The sequence below is a fragment of the Vespa velutina genome, chromosome 13 (assembly GCF_912470025.1).
Source record: "Vespa velutina chromosome 13, iVesVel2.1, whole genome shotgun sequence".
NCBI classification, from domain to species: domain Eukaryota; kingdom Metazoa; phylum Arthropoda; class Insecta; order Hymenoptera; family Vespidae; genus Vespa; species Vespa velutina.
In genome coordinates this window covers 3910993-3926176 of record NC_062200.1, presented here as the reverse complement: position 1 = coordinate 3926176, position 15184 = coordinate 3910993, and the positions used below count along the sequence as shown (strand labels likewise).

The 15184-nt window shown below is 32.6% G+C and overlaps 1 protein-coding gene across 2 annotated transcripts in view; it reads right to left on the bottom strand.

Moving 5' to 3' along the window:
* The window catches only part of LOC124953608 (ecdysone-induced protein 74EF-like), a 66436-nt gene that overhangs the window by 14024 nt on the left and 37228 nt on the right, over positions 1 to 15184 (bottom strand). For both annotated transcript variants that reach the window (XM_047505208.1, XM_047505209.1), the window contains exon 5: positions 14346 to 14585. In XM_047505208.1, the coding sequence (XP_047361164.1) occupies positions 14346 to 14585 (240 nt within the window). The remainder of the gene's footprint in view (positions 1 to 14345; positions 14586 to 15184) is intronic.

Genomic DNA, 15184 nt, shown 5'->3' with positions numbered 1-15184 from the left:
CATGCATACATATATACGTACACATGGGCGTAGATGAGACTCACGATGATAATATGTACACCGCAAATATACAATACTACACATACAATACATATGTCGGTAGGGGCAGAGACCCAGGAAGGACGCTCTCCAGCGACCCGCGTGTGCCTCTCCCTCCCCTTCATCCTCCTCATCCTCTTTTTCCTCTTTACCCTATCCGTACGCGTCCGAGAGCCGTCTTCTCTACTTTTCTCTTCCTTTCTCTCTCTCTGTCCCTCTGTCCCTCTCTCTCTCTCTCTCTCTCTCTCTCTCTCTCAAATAGCTTACCTACTCTTCTTATTCTTCTCTCTCTCTCTCTCTCTCTTTTTTATCTCTATCTTTGGCTCTTTATTTCTCTTTCTCTCTCTCTCTTTCTTTTTTTAATCTCTATCTTTGGCTCTTTATTTCTCTCTATGCTTCTCCCTCCCTCCCTTCCTCCCTCTCCCTCATTCTTTCTTTCTTCCTCTTTGATTCTAAGTGCTAAACGTTGGCTACAAGAGAAAGCAAACCTTGTCGAGAAAATAACCGAGTGCTGATTTTACTTTCTTTCTCTTTCTTTCTTTCTTTCTTTCTTTCTCTCTCTCTCTCTCTCTCTCTCTCTCTCTCTTTTTTTTTTTTTTATTTCAAGAAACTTCGTGAACGATCGCGAGATCTCGTAAAGTTACGCCGACTATTATTGACTTCGTTCGAGTAATTTTTTTTTCTTTCCTCTTCTTCCTTCGTGTAATTCTATTGTTTTTCACGGAAATGGAAATTTAAAAAAAATCGAGAGAGGCAGAGAGAGAGAGAGAGAGAGAGAGAGAGAGAGAGAGAGAGAGAGAGAGAGAGAGAGAGAGAGAGAGAGAAAGCGTAATGAAAAAATAATCATGGAAGAATGATTTTTACAATAGTATAATACGTAGTATAATAATAGTATAAAACAGGAGAATCGGTGGGAAAAAGTTAAGTCGAAAGAAAAGAAAAAAAGGAAAAATATTACAATTTATTCGATATTTGTTATTCGAACGCGTAATAAACGTATTAGTAAAGACGCACGTATATACAATGCATCTATATATACATATATATATATAGTGATTATATAGTGATTATATAGTGTTGTAATGTCGAACCATGTATTGACATTGACGAATGTAAAATAGAGGAATAATTTTATCGAGACATTTAACTCGGTAACCTTCTCGTTTGTTGTCACGAATTCCGTGAATTCATTTTTACACGATTTTGTGAATAATCACGACCAGAGTATTGTTGCGTATATATATATATATATAACCAAAGTCTATTTTAAGAAGTGGATTCATGATTGGTTTTTTTTATATATATGGATATATATGGACATACATATACGTACAATGTATGCGTATGTACGTATTTATATATGTTCTTTTTGTACGTTTGTATTTATAAATACGATAAAAAGAAAAAGAGAAGACGAAAAGGAAAAGAGAATGATAATTGATAATTATCTCTCTCTTTCTCTTTCTCTCTCTCTCTTTCTATCTTTCTTTCTATCTTTCAAAAAGCCGAAAAAAGAAAAAAGAAAGAAGGAAAAAAGAAAAACACAGCCATAACTTCCTGTCGCTCTCATATTTTAAGTATGATTCACGTGTCTACAACGAATCGCATGGCCTACAATAAAAATACGACACCCGTTCTTTACTTCCGGAGTTCCACGACGATGTTATTAATCAGCGATAGTGGTCACGAAAGCTTCACATTTGTCGACATTTTACTGTGCGAATGTATTTCTTGTTTCTCTCTTTTTTTCTTTTTTGTTTTCTCTTTCCCTTCATTTTTTTCCTCTTTCCTTTTTTTCTTTTTATTATTTTTATTTATTTTCTTCGATCTCTCTGTCTCTCTCTCTCTCTCTCCTTTAATTTTTTTATCTCTTTTTTCTCCTCCTCCTCCTTCTCTTCCTTCGAAAATTTTTAATTCATGCTGGTAAAGTAGAAAATAGAAGTACGAAATGGAAATGTTTAGCATGATTATACATATGTATGTATGTGCATATGTATTTAGACCGTAAAACATTGAAATAGTTCAATGCGGTAAAAGATTTCGTTAAAAAGTAAATAAAATTTCGCTATCTTTTCGCATACATACATACACATATACATACAGTAGAGAGAGATAGACAGACAGACAGAACACATAAACGTATAAAAAGAAAGGTTATATGCTTGCTTCTCTACCTATACTTTATTCATGAAGTATTTTACGTATACCTAAATGAATTCTTAAAAAAAGAGACGACCTTTTATCTATCATACGAGCTTTATTATTATTTATCGATCTAGACATGTAATGATTAAGCATATAAATGTATATATGTATTTATGTACAATACATCGAAGATTGAGGTTAAATATCATCGTTACCGCGATCGAACGAACAAATCAATTTGAAATAAGAATCAAAATATCGTTCTTTTTAGGAACGATATGAATCGATATATAGATTTTTTATCTAGTTTAATATCACACGTAATAATCTAACAAATGTATGTACATATGCGGTTAGAATAGAAGAACGGTTAGAGACGCCTAGACGACCTAGACCTAGACGAGGGCGGCTTTAAAGTCGTTCGAACTAGTAGTAGTAAAGTAGTAGAGTATACTACTTCTTCTAGTACTACTGCTGTTACTACTCTACTACTACTACCGCTAGTAAATAGTAGTAGTAGTAGTGCCAACTTCCGATCGTCCTCTTTTTGCACGCTCACTCTCTCGAGACCGTCCATCTTTTCCTCTCTCTCTCTCTCTCTCTCGCTCTTTCTCTTTCTCTCTTAACCTCACTTTTCCTCTCTGTCTTTCATTACTTTCACGAGGGTATTGAAACGCGCACAACTTAGAGAGAGAGAGAGAGAGAGAGAGATAGAAAGAGAGAGAGAGAGAGAGAGAGAGAGAGATAACCTTTTCGAGATAAGCTTTCCGTTTTTTTTTTATCACACCTCCCCTCCCCATCCTCACCGATCTATTTCGATTCTAAGAATGTAAGGAACAAAAACAAAGTAAAACAAAAAACAAAAGGAAAGAAGAAAAATCGTTTCGATCCGAAACGATTCGAAAATAATCATATCTCCATTTAATCTATTTTTCAATCGTCTCAAGAGGAGCTTTGTTTCTTTTCTCCTCTCGTTTGGTTTTGAAGAAGAAAAAGCAAAAAAACAAAAGAAAAAAGGTAAAAAAGAAAAGAAAAAACAGTGAAAAATGATAAAAGAAAAATAAAATTCCTCCATTTTTACTTAACGAAGAGAGCGCATGTTTAACTTGCATGAGTTTAGAAAATATTCATAGAACGTGATCCGGAAATGAAATGGCAATGATGACAATGACAACGATACAACACAACATTGACGACGACAATGACGACAATGATGTTAACACGAATAGCCACAGACCACTCGTTCTCTCGTTCTCTCTCTCTTTCTCTCTCTCTCTCTCTCTCTCTCTCTCTCTTTCTTTCTTTTCTCTCTCCCTCTCTCTCTCTCTCTCTCTCTCTCTCTCTCTCTCTCTCTCTCTCTCTCTCTGTGTATATCACTCTTTCTCTATGGCTCTCGGCGGTTGTAGAGCTGTTGTTGCCTAGTAGTGCTGCTAGTCGACCTAGACCTAGACCTAGTCTAGACTCAGAATCCGCACAGGCTGCATCGCGCGTTCCGTTTCTTTATTTTTACCCGCTACTTCTTGCGGGCTGCCTTAAGCACGAGCGACTCTCGGCTTCACAAGCGTACAACACGCGTTACATAACCTCACGCGCACACGCCTCCGGGATCCTTTCGGAGACGTTATTATTATCATCGTCATCCAGAAAGAGAAAGGGAAAGAAATAGTGAAAAGGAGGGATGGGAAGGGGAAGCTTCCGTATATATTTTCTTTTTTTTTTTTTCTTCAAATTTTTTATTACTTCCTCGAGATAAGAAATTGGTTTGAAATTTTAGACAAATTTTCTTTTCGATTTAATATATCTTCGTAGCTCTCTCCTTCTTTCTCTTTTGATTATCATCGAGACAATAAGAGAGAGAGAGAGAGAGAGAGAGAGAGAGAGAGAGAAGCTACCGTATATTTTTTATGTAATTTTTCATTGCTTCCTTGAGATAAAAACTTTGTTCGAAATTTTAGACTAATTTTGTATGTTAAATTTCTTTTATCTCTCTTTAGATTATTATCGAAAAAAAAAAAGAAGAAAGAAAGAAAGAGAGAAGCTTCCGTATGCTCTTTTCTTTTAATTTTTGATTACTTCCTTGATAAGAAATGATAAAAAAAAAATGAGAGAGATAAAAGATAAGAGATTATTTGCTTGAAATTTTTGACAAATTTTTTTTTTTGAAAGATTTTAAGGTTAAGTTTCATCTCTCTCTCTCTCTCTCTCTCTCTCTCTCTCTCTCTGTCTCTCTTTCATTCTCTTTCTTTTATTATCATTGATTTTTCTTCTTAATTTTATACACCATTGGAAGTGTTTGGTAAATGAACGCGTTGTATGGCTTTTTGTCCTTCGCAAAGGCATGATGATGACTCGCGGAAAAGTTAAGCAGTCAGTATTTCTCCATGACCCAGTTTTACGATACGAAATTAGGTTATATATGATGCTAATCGTTAAGAAAATGGAACAACCGCTTGGTAACTGTATATATTTCTCTTTTTTCTCTCTCTCTCTTTTTTTCTTTTTCTCTCTTTATCATTTGCTCGTGATAGTATTTCATTATCTTATTATCGTCGCACTCGAAATCACGAGTTACTAATCGGAAATGGTTAAAAAAAAAACAAAAAATGAAAAAAAAAAAGAAGAAAAAAAAATAACGAGTGCAAAGTTAGAGACGAGTTTCCGTCAGAGTGATAATTCAATCATATATATATATATACGATATACATATATATATTTGTCGTTTGAAGGAGTATCATACGAATAATAATTACGTTTTATTACGAACGTAGTAGTCCCGTTTCTGTGATTTCTTATCGTACGTAAGAAACGGATATAAGTACGGATAGAAAAATATAATATTCAAGTATGATTTTTTGGTTAGAAAAGGGAAATTAATCGATGATGATGATGATTCATCGATTCATTCGGAGTTAAAAAAAAAAAGAAAGCAATCATAGGTCGTAAGAGTTCGATGTAATTCGTTATCATCGTACATAGGAAAGAGATTTTTTTATTTACGATAGTTTTTGAAATTAGAAACGAATTTCCATTTGTTCGATAAGTCGTTTGATATATTAAAAAAAAAAGGACAAAAAAAAAAGAAGAAAATAGCAAAACGTTTACGATAATTTCGGCACGATTATCGAGTAAGAGTTGAGAGAGTTAGAGACGTCGAAGGTAATGAAAGAAAGACTAAATTCGGAATTAGACGAATTTAGAAGGAAAAAAAAAAAAAAAAAAAAAAAAGAAGAGAAGTAAATACAAGAAAAAAGAAAAAAAGAAAAATCGTTGGCTCCATCCACCAATAAACATGAGTTCATTTTTCGTTTTCTTAAAAATCCAACGCGAAAGTCGTTCGTTCCCGTTGCGTTCTATTTTTTTCTTCAATTTCACTTCCCTCCTCCCTTTTCTCTCTCTCTCTCTCTCTCTTTCCCAAAGTTTTTTTTGCACACATTCGGAATTACGTCGGTACGCCTCGCGTCTGGTGATCTTTTAAAAATATCCGGAGATTTGGGTACTTGATCTAGGGCAACCAGGACGTTCTCAAACCTCACTCTCTCTCTCTCTCTCTCTCTCTCTCTCTCTCTCTCTCTCTCTTTCCAATTTTTCAAAGCAGTGAGAGCTCGCACTTTAACGAACGTGCCGAGATTTTCGTGCATTTTTTCCTCGAACGAACAGAGAAATATATATATATTTTCTCTCTCTCTCTCTCTCTCTCGTTTATCTCGAGCTTGCCAAACAACAAAGGATCAAGAGCGATCAGTTTCAATCGAAAAATGAAAAAGAAAAATTCTCCGAAAAAGTACGTTCGGATTTGCGAGCAATGGAGGGAGAAAGGAAAAAAACGAAAAGAAAGAAAGAAGAAAAAAGAAAAAAAGAAAAAAGGAAAAAGTACAAAGAAAAAGAAGTAGAGAAAAAGGAGAGAAAAAAGAGAGAGAGAGAGAGAGAGAGAGAAAGAAAAAAAAAGAAAGTCAAGCAAGTAGGAAAGATTTCGCGAAGGAAATTGAAAATGACGATAATAAGAGAACGAAAAATTGAAGTAGAAATTTTGGAGGTTAAGAAGAACGTAAGATAAAACAATGATTAGATTAGATTCGTGTTCCAAATTTGGTCTCTCGTAGTCTTCCTGTTCCCCTTACTCGTTAAATCAAATTACAAACGTATCACCTCTCTCTTTTTCTGTCTCTCTCTCTCTCTCTCTCTCTCTCTCTTTGTTCTTTTTTTGTCTTCTTTCTCGTCATTACTTTTTAAAGTTCGCTTGCCTTCCTTTTCGTGACGCAGCAACTCGTCGTCACATCAAAATGTGTGCCACGTTCGTGTCGTGTCATTGGTGTCGTGTCGTTCGTACACTTTCGATCTCGACGTGCCTTTCTCGATCTCGATCCCTTTCGTAGAGTATCGTACCGTTAATAGAAGGATCGTAATTTGATGATGATTTCATCGAAAATAGACGCGGGAGTTTCTATTCTTTCTATTGTTTGACCTTCTATTATTATCCACTATGTGGCGCCTCAGTCACTGTCACGATCAATTAAGTTTGGCGCCTCTTTCATGCTCTCTCTCTCCCCCCCGCCCCTCCTTCACCGTCTTTCTTTAAACTATTTATTTTATTAATTTCTTTTTTAATTATTTTTCTTGTACAATTTGTAATATAATATTTTTGATATTAATTATTCGGTTAGTAGGGTCTTTTTTTTTTTTTTTTTTTGGTTCGATCAATACAAAAATACATACATAATACTGATCGTACCATTTTGCAAAATATTTATGAACAATTAATAAAATATTGTTCAAATAAATAGATTTGTAATTAACTATGTATTTTTATTTTAATAGTTTGCACGGTTAATAGTATTATGCGTAATAGCAATGATTGGATATAACAAAGTGACAATTTCAGAGGTTAGAATATATTAATTAAATGTAACGAATAAATTACATAATTAATAAAATCATGGAATAAATGTAAATGATTGTTTAGAAAAATAAATAATCTCATCGTTATTTTCTTAATAATCGCACCATAGATTAATCTTCATTTATTTCTTTTATTATTAAATAATTTCGGTGTTTTCGATTTTTCAAATTCTTTTCTCTCAAATCTATTTTATATTTTTCCGCATATATATATATTATAGTAATTAGTAATTAAGATGAGAATATATTTTCAAACACAATACATGGGTGCTTAAAAAAATTAAAAAAAAAAAAAAAAAAAAAAGGAAACGTAGCCCTCAAGTGGTAAAAAAATATGTTTGAAAATAATCAACATGATATTAATTTTAAGAGGATTAGAAAACGATGAAAAAATTAGGGTAACAAAACAGTTATATTAAAGGAGAACTTTATTTTAACACGCCAATAGTGTTACATGATCGTGCTCGGGTTAAAAGGGGAAAGTTGTTTGTTCTTAAATCGGAACCAGTTTTGTCAATAGGAAACGATTAGTTAATAGATAATTTTAATTTCAATTTTATCGGTGAACGTACATAAATTAATATAGACATTCAATACGAAAAAGAAACAGACAGAGACAGAGAGAGAGAGAGGGAGGGGGAAAGAGAGACAGAAAGAGAGACAGAAAGAGAGACAGAGAGAGAGAGAGAGAGAGAGAGAGAGAGGGAGAGAGAGAGACATTAAAAAGCAAAGTAAAACTCACTGTCAGATAATAAATTTATCAATTTTTCATTTCCATTACTATTGCGTCTTTTTTCATTTTTTTTTCTCGGTATCGAAAAATTACGATTTTGAAAATTACGCATATAGTAAAAAAATTTTTCATATAGCTGTCTCTCTCTCTCTCTCTCTCTCTCTCTTTCTCTGTCTGTCTATCTGTCTGTCTGTCTGTCTGTCTATCTGTCTCTCTTTCTCTCTCTCTCTCTCTCTCTCTCTTTTCTTGGTCGTCATGAGAGAGCAATGGGAACGCGGTCGACGCGGCTTTTAACTTTGTGGTGGTGGTGGTGATGTTGCTGATGGAGAGAGGGGGCTGGGAGGAGGGGAGGCGCCCCGCAAAGTTACCAAATCGCTATGGCGTAACATTTTGCTTATTCACGTTCGATTATACAATCCGGCACACTTTTACTCTGACGGTCCGCCGAGTGTCGCCATTCTCGTTACACCGCGGTGGTGCGGTGTTTGTGCGCGCGACCACCACACGAGAAAGAGATTCTTTAACACGCGACCACACCACACTACACCACACTACCATCTTACCATCACCATCACCATCTCTCCATAATCACCGTCGTCGTTGTTGACGTTGTCGTCGACTGTCTTTGGTGTCGTACGAATCTCTTTCCTGTGATTCGAGAAGGAGGTCACGAATTTCTTTTCTTTTTCCTCCTTTTTTCTTCTTCTTCTCTCTCTCTCTCTCTCTCTCTCTCTCTCTCTCTCTTTCTCTTTTTTTTTCTTTCTTTTTTAGAAACGTCGAGAAATGAATTTATTATATCTTGTAACGCGTGCGTGAATTTGTTATATTTAGTAGGTATATATTATTACGATTAATAATATAAGAAAAAAAAATATATATATATATATTCATTGGATATTGTTTAATAATAAGAAATTATCATATATATATATATGCACATTAATATAAATATATATATATATATATATATATATATATATATATATGCATATTAATTAATAATTAAGATATATGCGTATTATAATAAATAATAATTAAAATATGCCAATTATAATTGTAATTACTGTATTATGATGACGAATATTCATGGTAAGTTAATTGTAAATAACTTATCTTTTTGTATGATAATAAGGAAAAAAAATTTATCGCTTATTTCTGTTCGTTGTCGATATTTAAAAAAAAAAAAAAATAGAGAGAAAGAGAGAGAGAGAGAGAGAAAACAAAAGGAATAGAAAACTATAATTACACGTAAGTAAAAGCAAAAAGAGATTATAGTTTCTAACGTGAAACATTTCTTCGTGTAACTATATCTAGAACGTGGTATAATTTCCGAAAAAAAAGAAGAAAGAAAAAAAAACGAATTAAATAAAAACAAAAATAAAAATAAAAATAAAAGGTAAAAAAAAAAAAAGGAAAAAAAACATATATATAAAAATATATATATATATCTCTTTCACCCATCCCCTATCTCTCATCGTTTTTTGAACAATTCGAATAATTGCCACCGTTCTCGTTTGTTTCTGGGGATAAAATAAAAAAGGGAAAGAAAAGTCTAGCTTGTTTATGTGTATATAAACGTTCGCTATATTTTAACATTAAGTATGTATACTACCTCTAATGGAAAATCGGGTCGCGCGGTTAAAACGCGTTGTTAGACTTCACGGAATAATTTCGAACCGGGGAAAGTTAGATTTGATATATTGCCGATGGAGAGGAGCTTGACCACGCGGAATCTCGTCGTAGTGTCGTTTAGAAATCGAACGGAAAGATGATGATGATGATGATGATGATAATGACGACGACGACGACTACGACGACGACTACGAATACGACGATGATGATGATAATGATGTTGAAGATAATAGGAGGGAAGGAAATAATAAATTCCGTTTCCGCCGAATATTAACTCTCTTTCTCTTTCTCTTTCTATTTGTATTTCTATTTTTATTTCTCTTTTTTTCCTTTTTCTCCTTCGTTCTATTTCCATTTTATTTTTTGTGCGTTTGTTTTTTCTTTTGTTTGTATTTTTTTGATATTGTTATTTTTTTCACTCGCCGCCATAATCCATACGTTTGTTCTTCTTCCTTTCCCTCTTCTACTTTTTCATTCGCGCGCACACACACACACACACACACACTTTCTCTTTCTCTCTTTCTCTCTCTCGACAAAGTGAATTTCACCGAGTGTTTTAATATATCGTGGATTCAGTTTTCACTACGGAACATTTTTTTTTTTTTTCTTTCCACGATGTAACCGAGAGGAACCACCTTGGCGCCATTCCATTGGTCGATAATCACGTTTCATATCTTAATGCTCTTTTTTTTTTTTTTCTTTTTTTTTTGTAAATCACGGACATTGTACCAGGTGTGTACCGAGGTAAAATCAGCTGCCACTTTAATCGAATATCGTATGAGAATATCTCCAGAAAGAGAAAGAGGGAGAAGGAGAGAGAGAGAGAGAGAGAGAGAGAGAGGAGAGAGAGAGAGAGAGAGAGAGAGGGAGGGAGATGCATTTGCACGGATTACGCGACGTCCGACACAAGTACATACATATGTAGCGCTCTCACGTGCGAAATTACGCTTCTTTATCGAAACCGAGTATGTTTCTGTGTTTTCTGTGTCCATGGAACGACAGCTGCTGTGTACGCTTTCCCATAGAATGCCATTAATTATTACCGCAACGTGCACCGACCAATTCCTACGTTATAATAATCTCGATATATGTATGCATTATCTTCTCAGATCACAGTCCCAATGTCTATTCGTGTGTCAACACACAAATATTTCATCTTTGGTCAATCGGTTGTTTTTTTTTTTTTTTTTTTTTTTTTTCTAACTTATAAACCAATTTATAAAATCTCGCGTATAAATAAATAAATATTTCGTCCTAGGTCAATCAGGTTTTGTTTTCTTTCTTTCTTTTTTTTTTTTTTTTTTTTCTTTTCTGATTTATAAACTCTGATTTATAAAAACTTCGTCGTACTTTTTCTTTTTTCTTTTTTTTTTTTTTCCTTACAACCTTTTTTTCCTTTCTTCCCCTTTTATTTCCCACTTGTAAAATTTAATTTTTCGTCCATTCGTTCATCCGTTCGTTCGTTTATTCACGCATTTGTAAGATTCATTAAAGGAAAAAATTAAAAAAAAGGAGAAAGATAATAATAATAATAATAATAATAATAATAATAATAATAATAATAATAATAATAATAATAATAATAATAATAAAAAAAGCAAAAGAAGAAAGATGAGAGAAAATGTTTTGATAATATCAAATCTAAACAATCAGACAAAATATCTCTCATTCCACTTAATTCATATTCCTTTTTGCAAGTTGATGTTTGAAATGAGAACTTTAATTCCCAAAAGTAAGTTACAAAAGAAATAAATGAGAGAGAGAGAGAGAGAGAGAGAGAGAGAGAGAGAGTGAGAATGGAAGAAAGAGAGAAAGAGAGAGAAATAGAGAGTGAGAATGAGAGAAAGAGAGAGAGAGAGAGAGAGAAATGAGAGAAAGAGAAATGAAAGGAGAAAAAAAAAGAAAAGGAGTGTATTAGATCTAAAGCAAATCGGTAAGTTGTACTTGTATGTACCATCTAAGGCAGGAAGCGTATCTGGGCCGTTGGAATCGGAGAACGTCAAGTGGGTCACGGGAACGCGAATCGAGCTTCTTCATCTTTTTCTCTATCTTTCTCTCTATCTCTATCTCTCTCTCTCTCTCTCTCTTTCTTTCTCTCTTTCCCTCTCTTTATATTTTTTTCTTTCTTTCTTAGATAACAGAGAGAAGGTGTCAAACTTCCGTTGAGGAAGTTCTCGATCTTACTTGTAGAATAATATATATATATATATATGGGTATATACATGGATATGTATGTATATCATGGATAAATGTATGTGTATGTATGTCTAACATATCAGAGAGAGTATATGATTGAGTGAGTGTATATATGATGAGAGAGTGTATATATGTGAAATTTTTAGTGATAATTATATATGTATGTATACTAAAGAGGTATCTAAGAACGTATATTATATATCTGTACCGTATATCTAAAAAGATATTTAAATAATTATATATGTATTTATGTATATCTAAAGAGGTATCTAAAAATTTATATGTGTTATATATATATTTATATATCTCATCTGTAATGTACATGTATAACTATATCAGATATAAGTGTTGATTTTCTTTCTTTCTTTCTTTCTTTCTTTCTTTCTTTCTTTCTTTCTTTCTTTCTTTCTTCCTTCCATCCTTTCTTTTTCTGTTTTCTTCCCGTCTTGTTTCTTTTCTTTCTTGCGTTGTTTCTTTTTCTTCTTCTTCTTCTTCTTCTTCTTTCTACGTCTCATACTCTTTTGCTTTTCTTTCTTTTTTCTTTTTTTTTTTTTTTTTCTTCTTTCTCTTTCTTTTTCCTAATCTTGCGACTTGTGAGCTTCGAGAGTTCTCCTTTACGTTTTCCCCAGAGGCAATCCCTTTCACTTCGTTGAAAGGAAGGAAGGAACAACAAACGTGTTGTTTCGCCTTGTCATCTTGATAGATTAGATCAAGTAGCTTGACTACTCGACTCTCTTTCTTTCTTTCTTTCTTTCTTTCTTTCTCTTTCTTTTCTCCCTCTCTCTTTCTCTCACCCTCGTCCCCTTCTTTACTCTCGCCCTCTCCACTGATTTTCTTTCTCCTTTAACATAATCCTTTTTTGTGTTGTTTTTCTTATTGTCTTCTTTTTTCTCTTTTTTTGTTTTTTTCACTTGTCATTGTTATTCCTTTCTTCTTCTTCTTATTATTGTTGTTGTTGTTGTTGTTGTTGTTTGTTTGTTTGTCTGTTTGTTTCGTTCGACAAAATCCTTTCGTATGAATTTTTCTCATTAATTTCCCCGATTAATCGAATAATCCTAAATGCTAAATGCATTATATAATGTCATTAAATCGATATCATTGTTAAATTGTTGACGTTATTATGTCATCGATATTAATTATATCTGAATAAAATTGTTTTCTTTTATTATATCACGTCGTCGTCTTATTCTTTGACATTCTTTATAAAGGTAAAGATAAATATTAAAAAAAAAAAAAAGGAAAAAAAAAAAAAAAAAAAAAAATAAACTTCGTCTTTCATTTAATATTTCGGCTTAATCTTCTTTACCTTTTTTTTTTTTTTTTCCTTTTTTTTTCTCTCTCTCTCTCTCTCTCGATCGTCGTCATCGTCGTTTCCATTGTTTAAATTTGTTTTTACGTTCGACAATATCGACGATATCGACGATAATCGATGATAATAATTGATTATCGATTGATGCACCGTAAAGAAATAATACAAATTAATGGTCACCGTTTAATATTAAATTTATTTTGTAAAATATGATATGAACTACGATTTATATTCGAAATCGCAGCATTATCGAATAACCAAACGTTCCTATCGATCGCTATGAGATACATTCTACTGTCGTCGAGGAGACCGACGACTACGATAAAGAAATGAGGTCAAAGAAAACTTCCTCCCCCTCCCCTCTGCCCCTCTATCCCTCCTCCTTAAGCCTCAAGCCTCTTCTTCTTTCCCCCCTACCATCCCTATCCCTATCATGCCCCCTCCCCCCTTCCCCTTTATCGCTCCATCTTCCTCTTCTTCACGCACACAAACACACACGCACACCTGCGAAGAATGAGACCGACATTGCAAACGCTCGAAATTGATAGCGAGACGTCGATTGATACCGTATACATACTACTGTCAAAAAGCTCGAAGTAATTTTCCTTTGATAGTTATCTGTATCTTCCGAATATTTTGATTCTTTTTTTGGTCTTTTTTTCTACTTTCTTTTGTGTTCTTTTTTTTTTTTTTTTGCCCCTTTCTTTTTTCTTTTTTATTCTTTTCATCCTTTCGAATTATTTCATTTTCTTTTTTCCAATAGTTTTTCGAAAAATTGAATAAGATGTTCTCGAATATTTTGTTAATTTGAGAGATATCGATGTGTATATTTGTAAAATTGAACATACATTTGTAAAGAAATATTAATTAATATTCAGAGATCGAGAATTATGTGAAATTTGTCGAACTACGTATGTACGTTAAAAATAAATATTAAATATATTTATTAGATCTATCATATAGTTCTGTCTTCTTATAGCGTTATTATATATACATTAATAACATTATTTCATTTCTTTAGATTTTTAGATACCGATTTATTTTGATTCAATATATATATATATATATATATATATATATATATATATATATATATATATATATTATAAAATAATATAAATTCGTTTGAAATATATATGAAATAATAAAAAAAATCAAATTTATTTATTATCTAAATACATTATCAAATATTTGTTCTATGCATTATTAAAAGAATGCATCTTAATCGTAGAAAATATAATTAATAAATAAATAAACAAAAAAAAGAGAAAAAGAAAATTCGACTGACAGAATTTCTTGATAGATCTAAAATATATAATATATATATATATATATCCTGATAACATAAAAAAGAAAAGAAAGAAGAATAAATAAAGCATGTAAATAGAAACTTACGTGTAGGTGGTTGACGATAATGCAAATGTTGAAGACTTTGCGTTTGGTGATGGTGATGATGATGCGGGGGTCCCATCGCTGCTCCCATGGTATGGTTACCGTGCTGATGGTGTGGCGAGCTACCTCTGTGCGGATGATACTGGGAGGGATGATGCTGATGGGGATGATAGGAGGGTGGTAGAAAACCCGCCGTAGACGGATATACGCCAGGACTGTGGCAGGCTGACCTACCCAATGCTGCTATCGTACATTTTAAATTACGATTAGATTGACATTAAATTTTAAATCCTACAAATCGTTTATCCATCTCTCTCTCTCTCTCTCTCTCTCTCTCTCTCTCTTCAACGTGTTAGAACAAATATAAAAGAACAAATAATTTTCAAAGCGGAACACGTGTATATGTGGTCACAAGTAGATAAAGTATTTTTTAATGAAAGAAAAAAAAAAAATGTTAGACGTTTAAATAATAAAATAAAAAATACTAGAGTTTAGAGTATATAACGTAAAAAATAATTTTCTTTTTACTTTTTGTTTTATTACAAAATAAAATAATAATTGAAGTTAATTTCAATGTTGATTATCTTAATACTTTAGGATACAATCATTCCTCTCTCTCTCTCTCTTTACATATATATACAAATATATAATTTTTCGAGATACATTTTACGTGAAAAGAAAAAGAAAAAAAATAATATCTAGATTAAATTACAAATTGAAATTAATTTGAATATATATATATATATATAAATCGTATATTATGATGATCTTTTTTGATTATTCTTTTTCTTTGTTTTGTTTTGTTTTTTTTTTTTTTTTTTCATACCCATCATATTATTTTT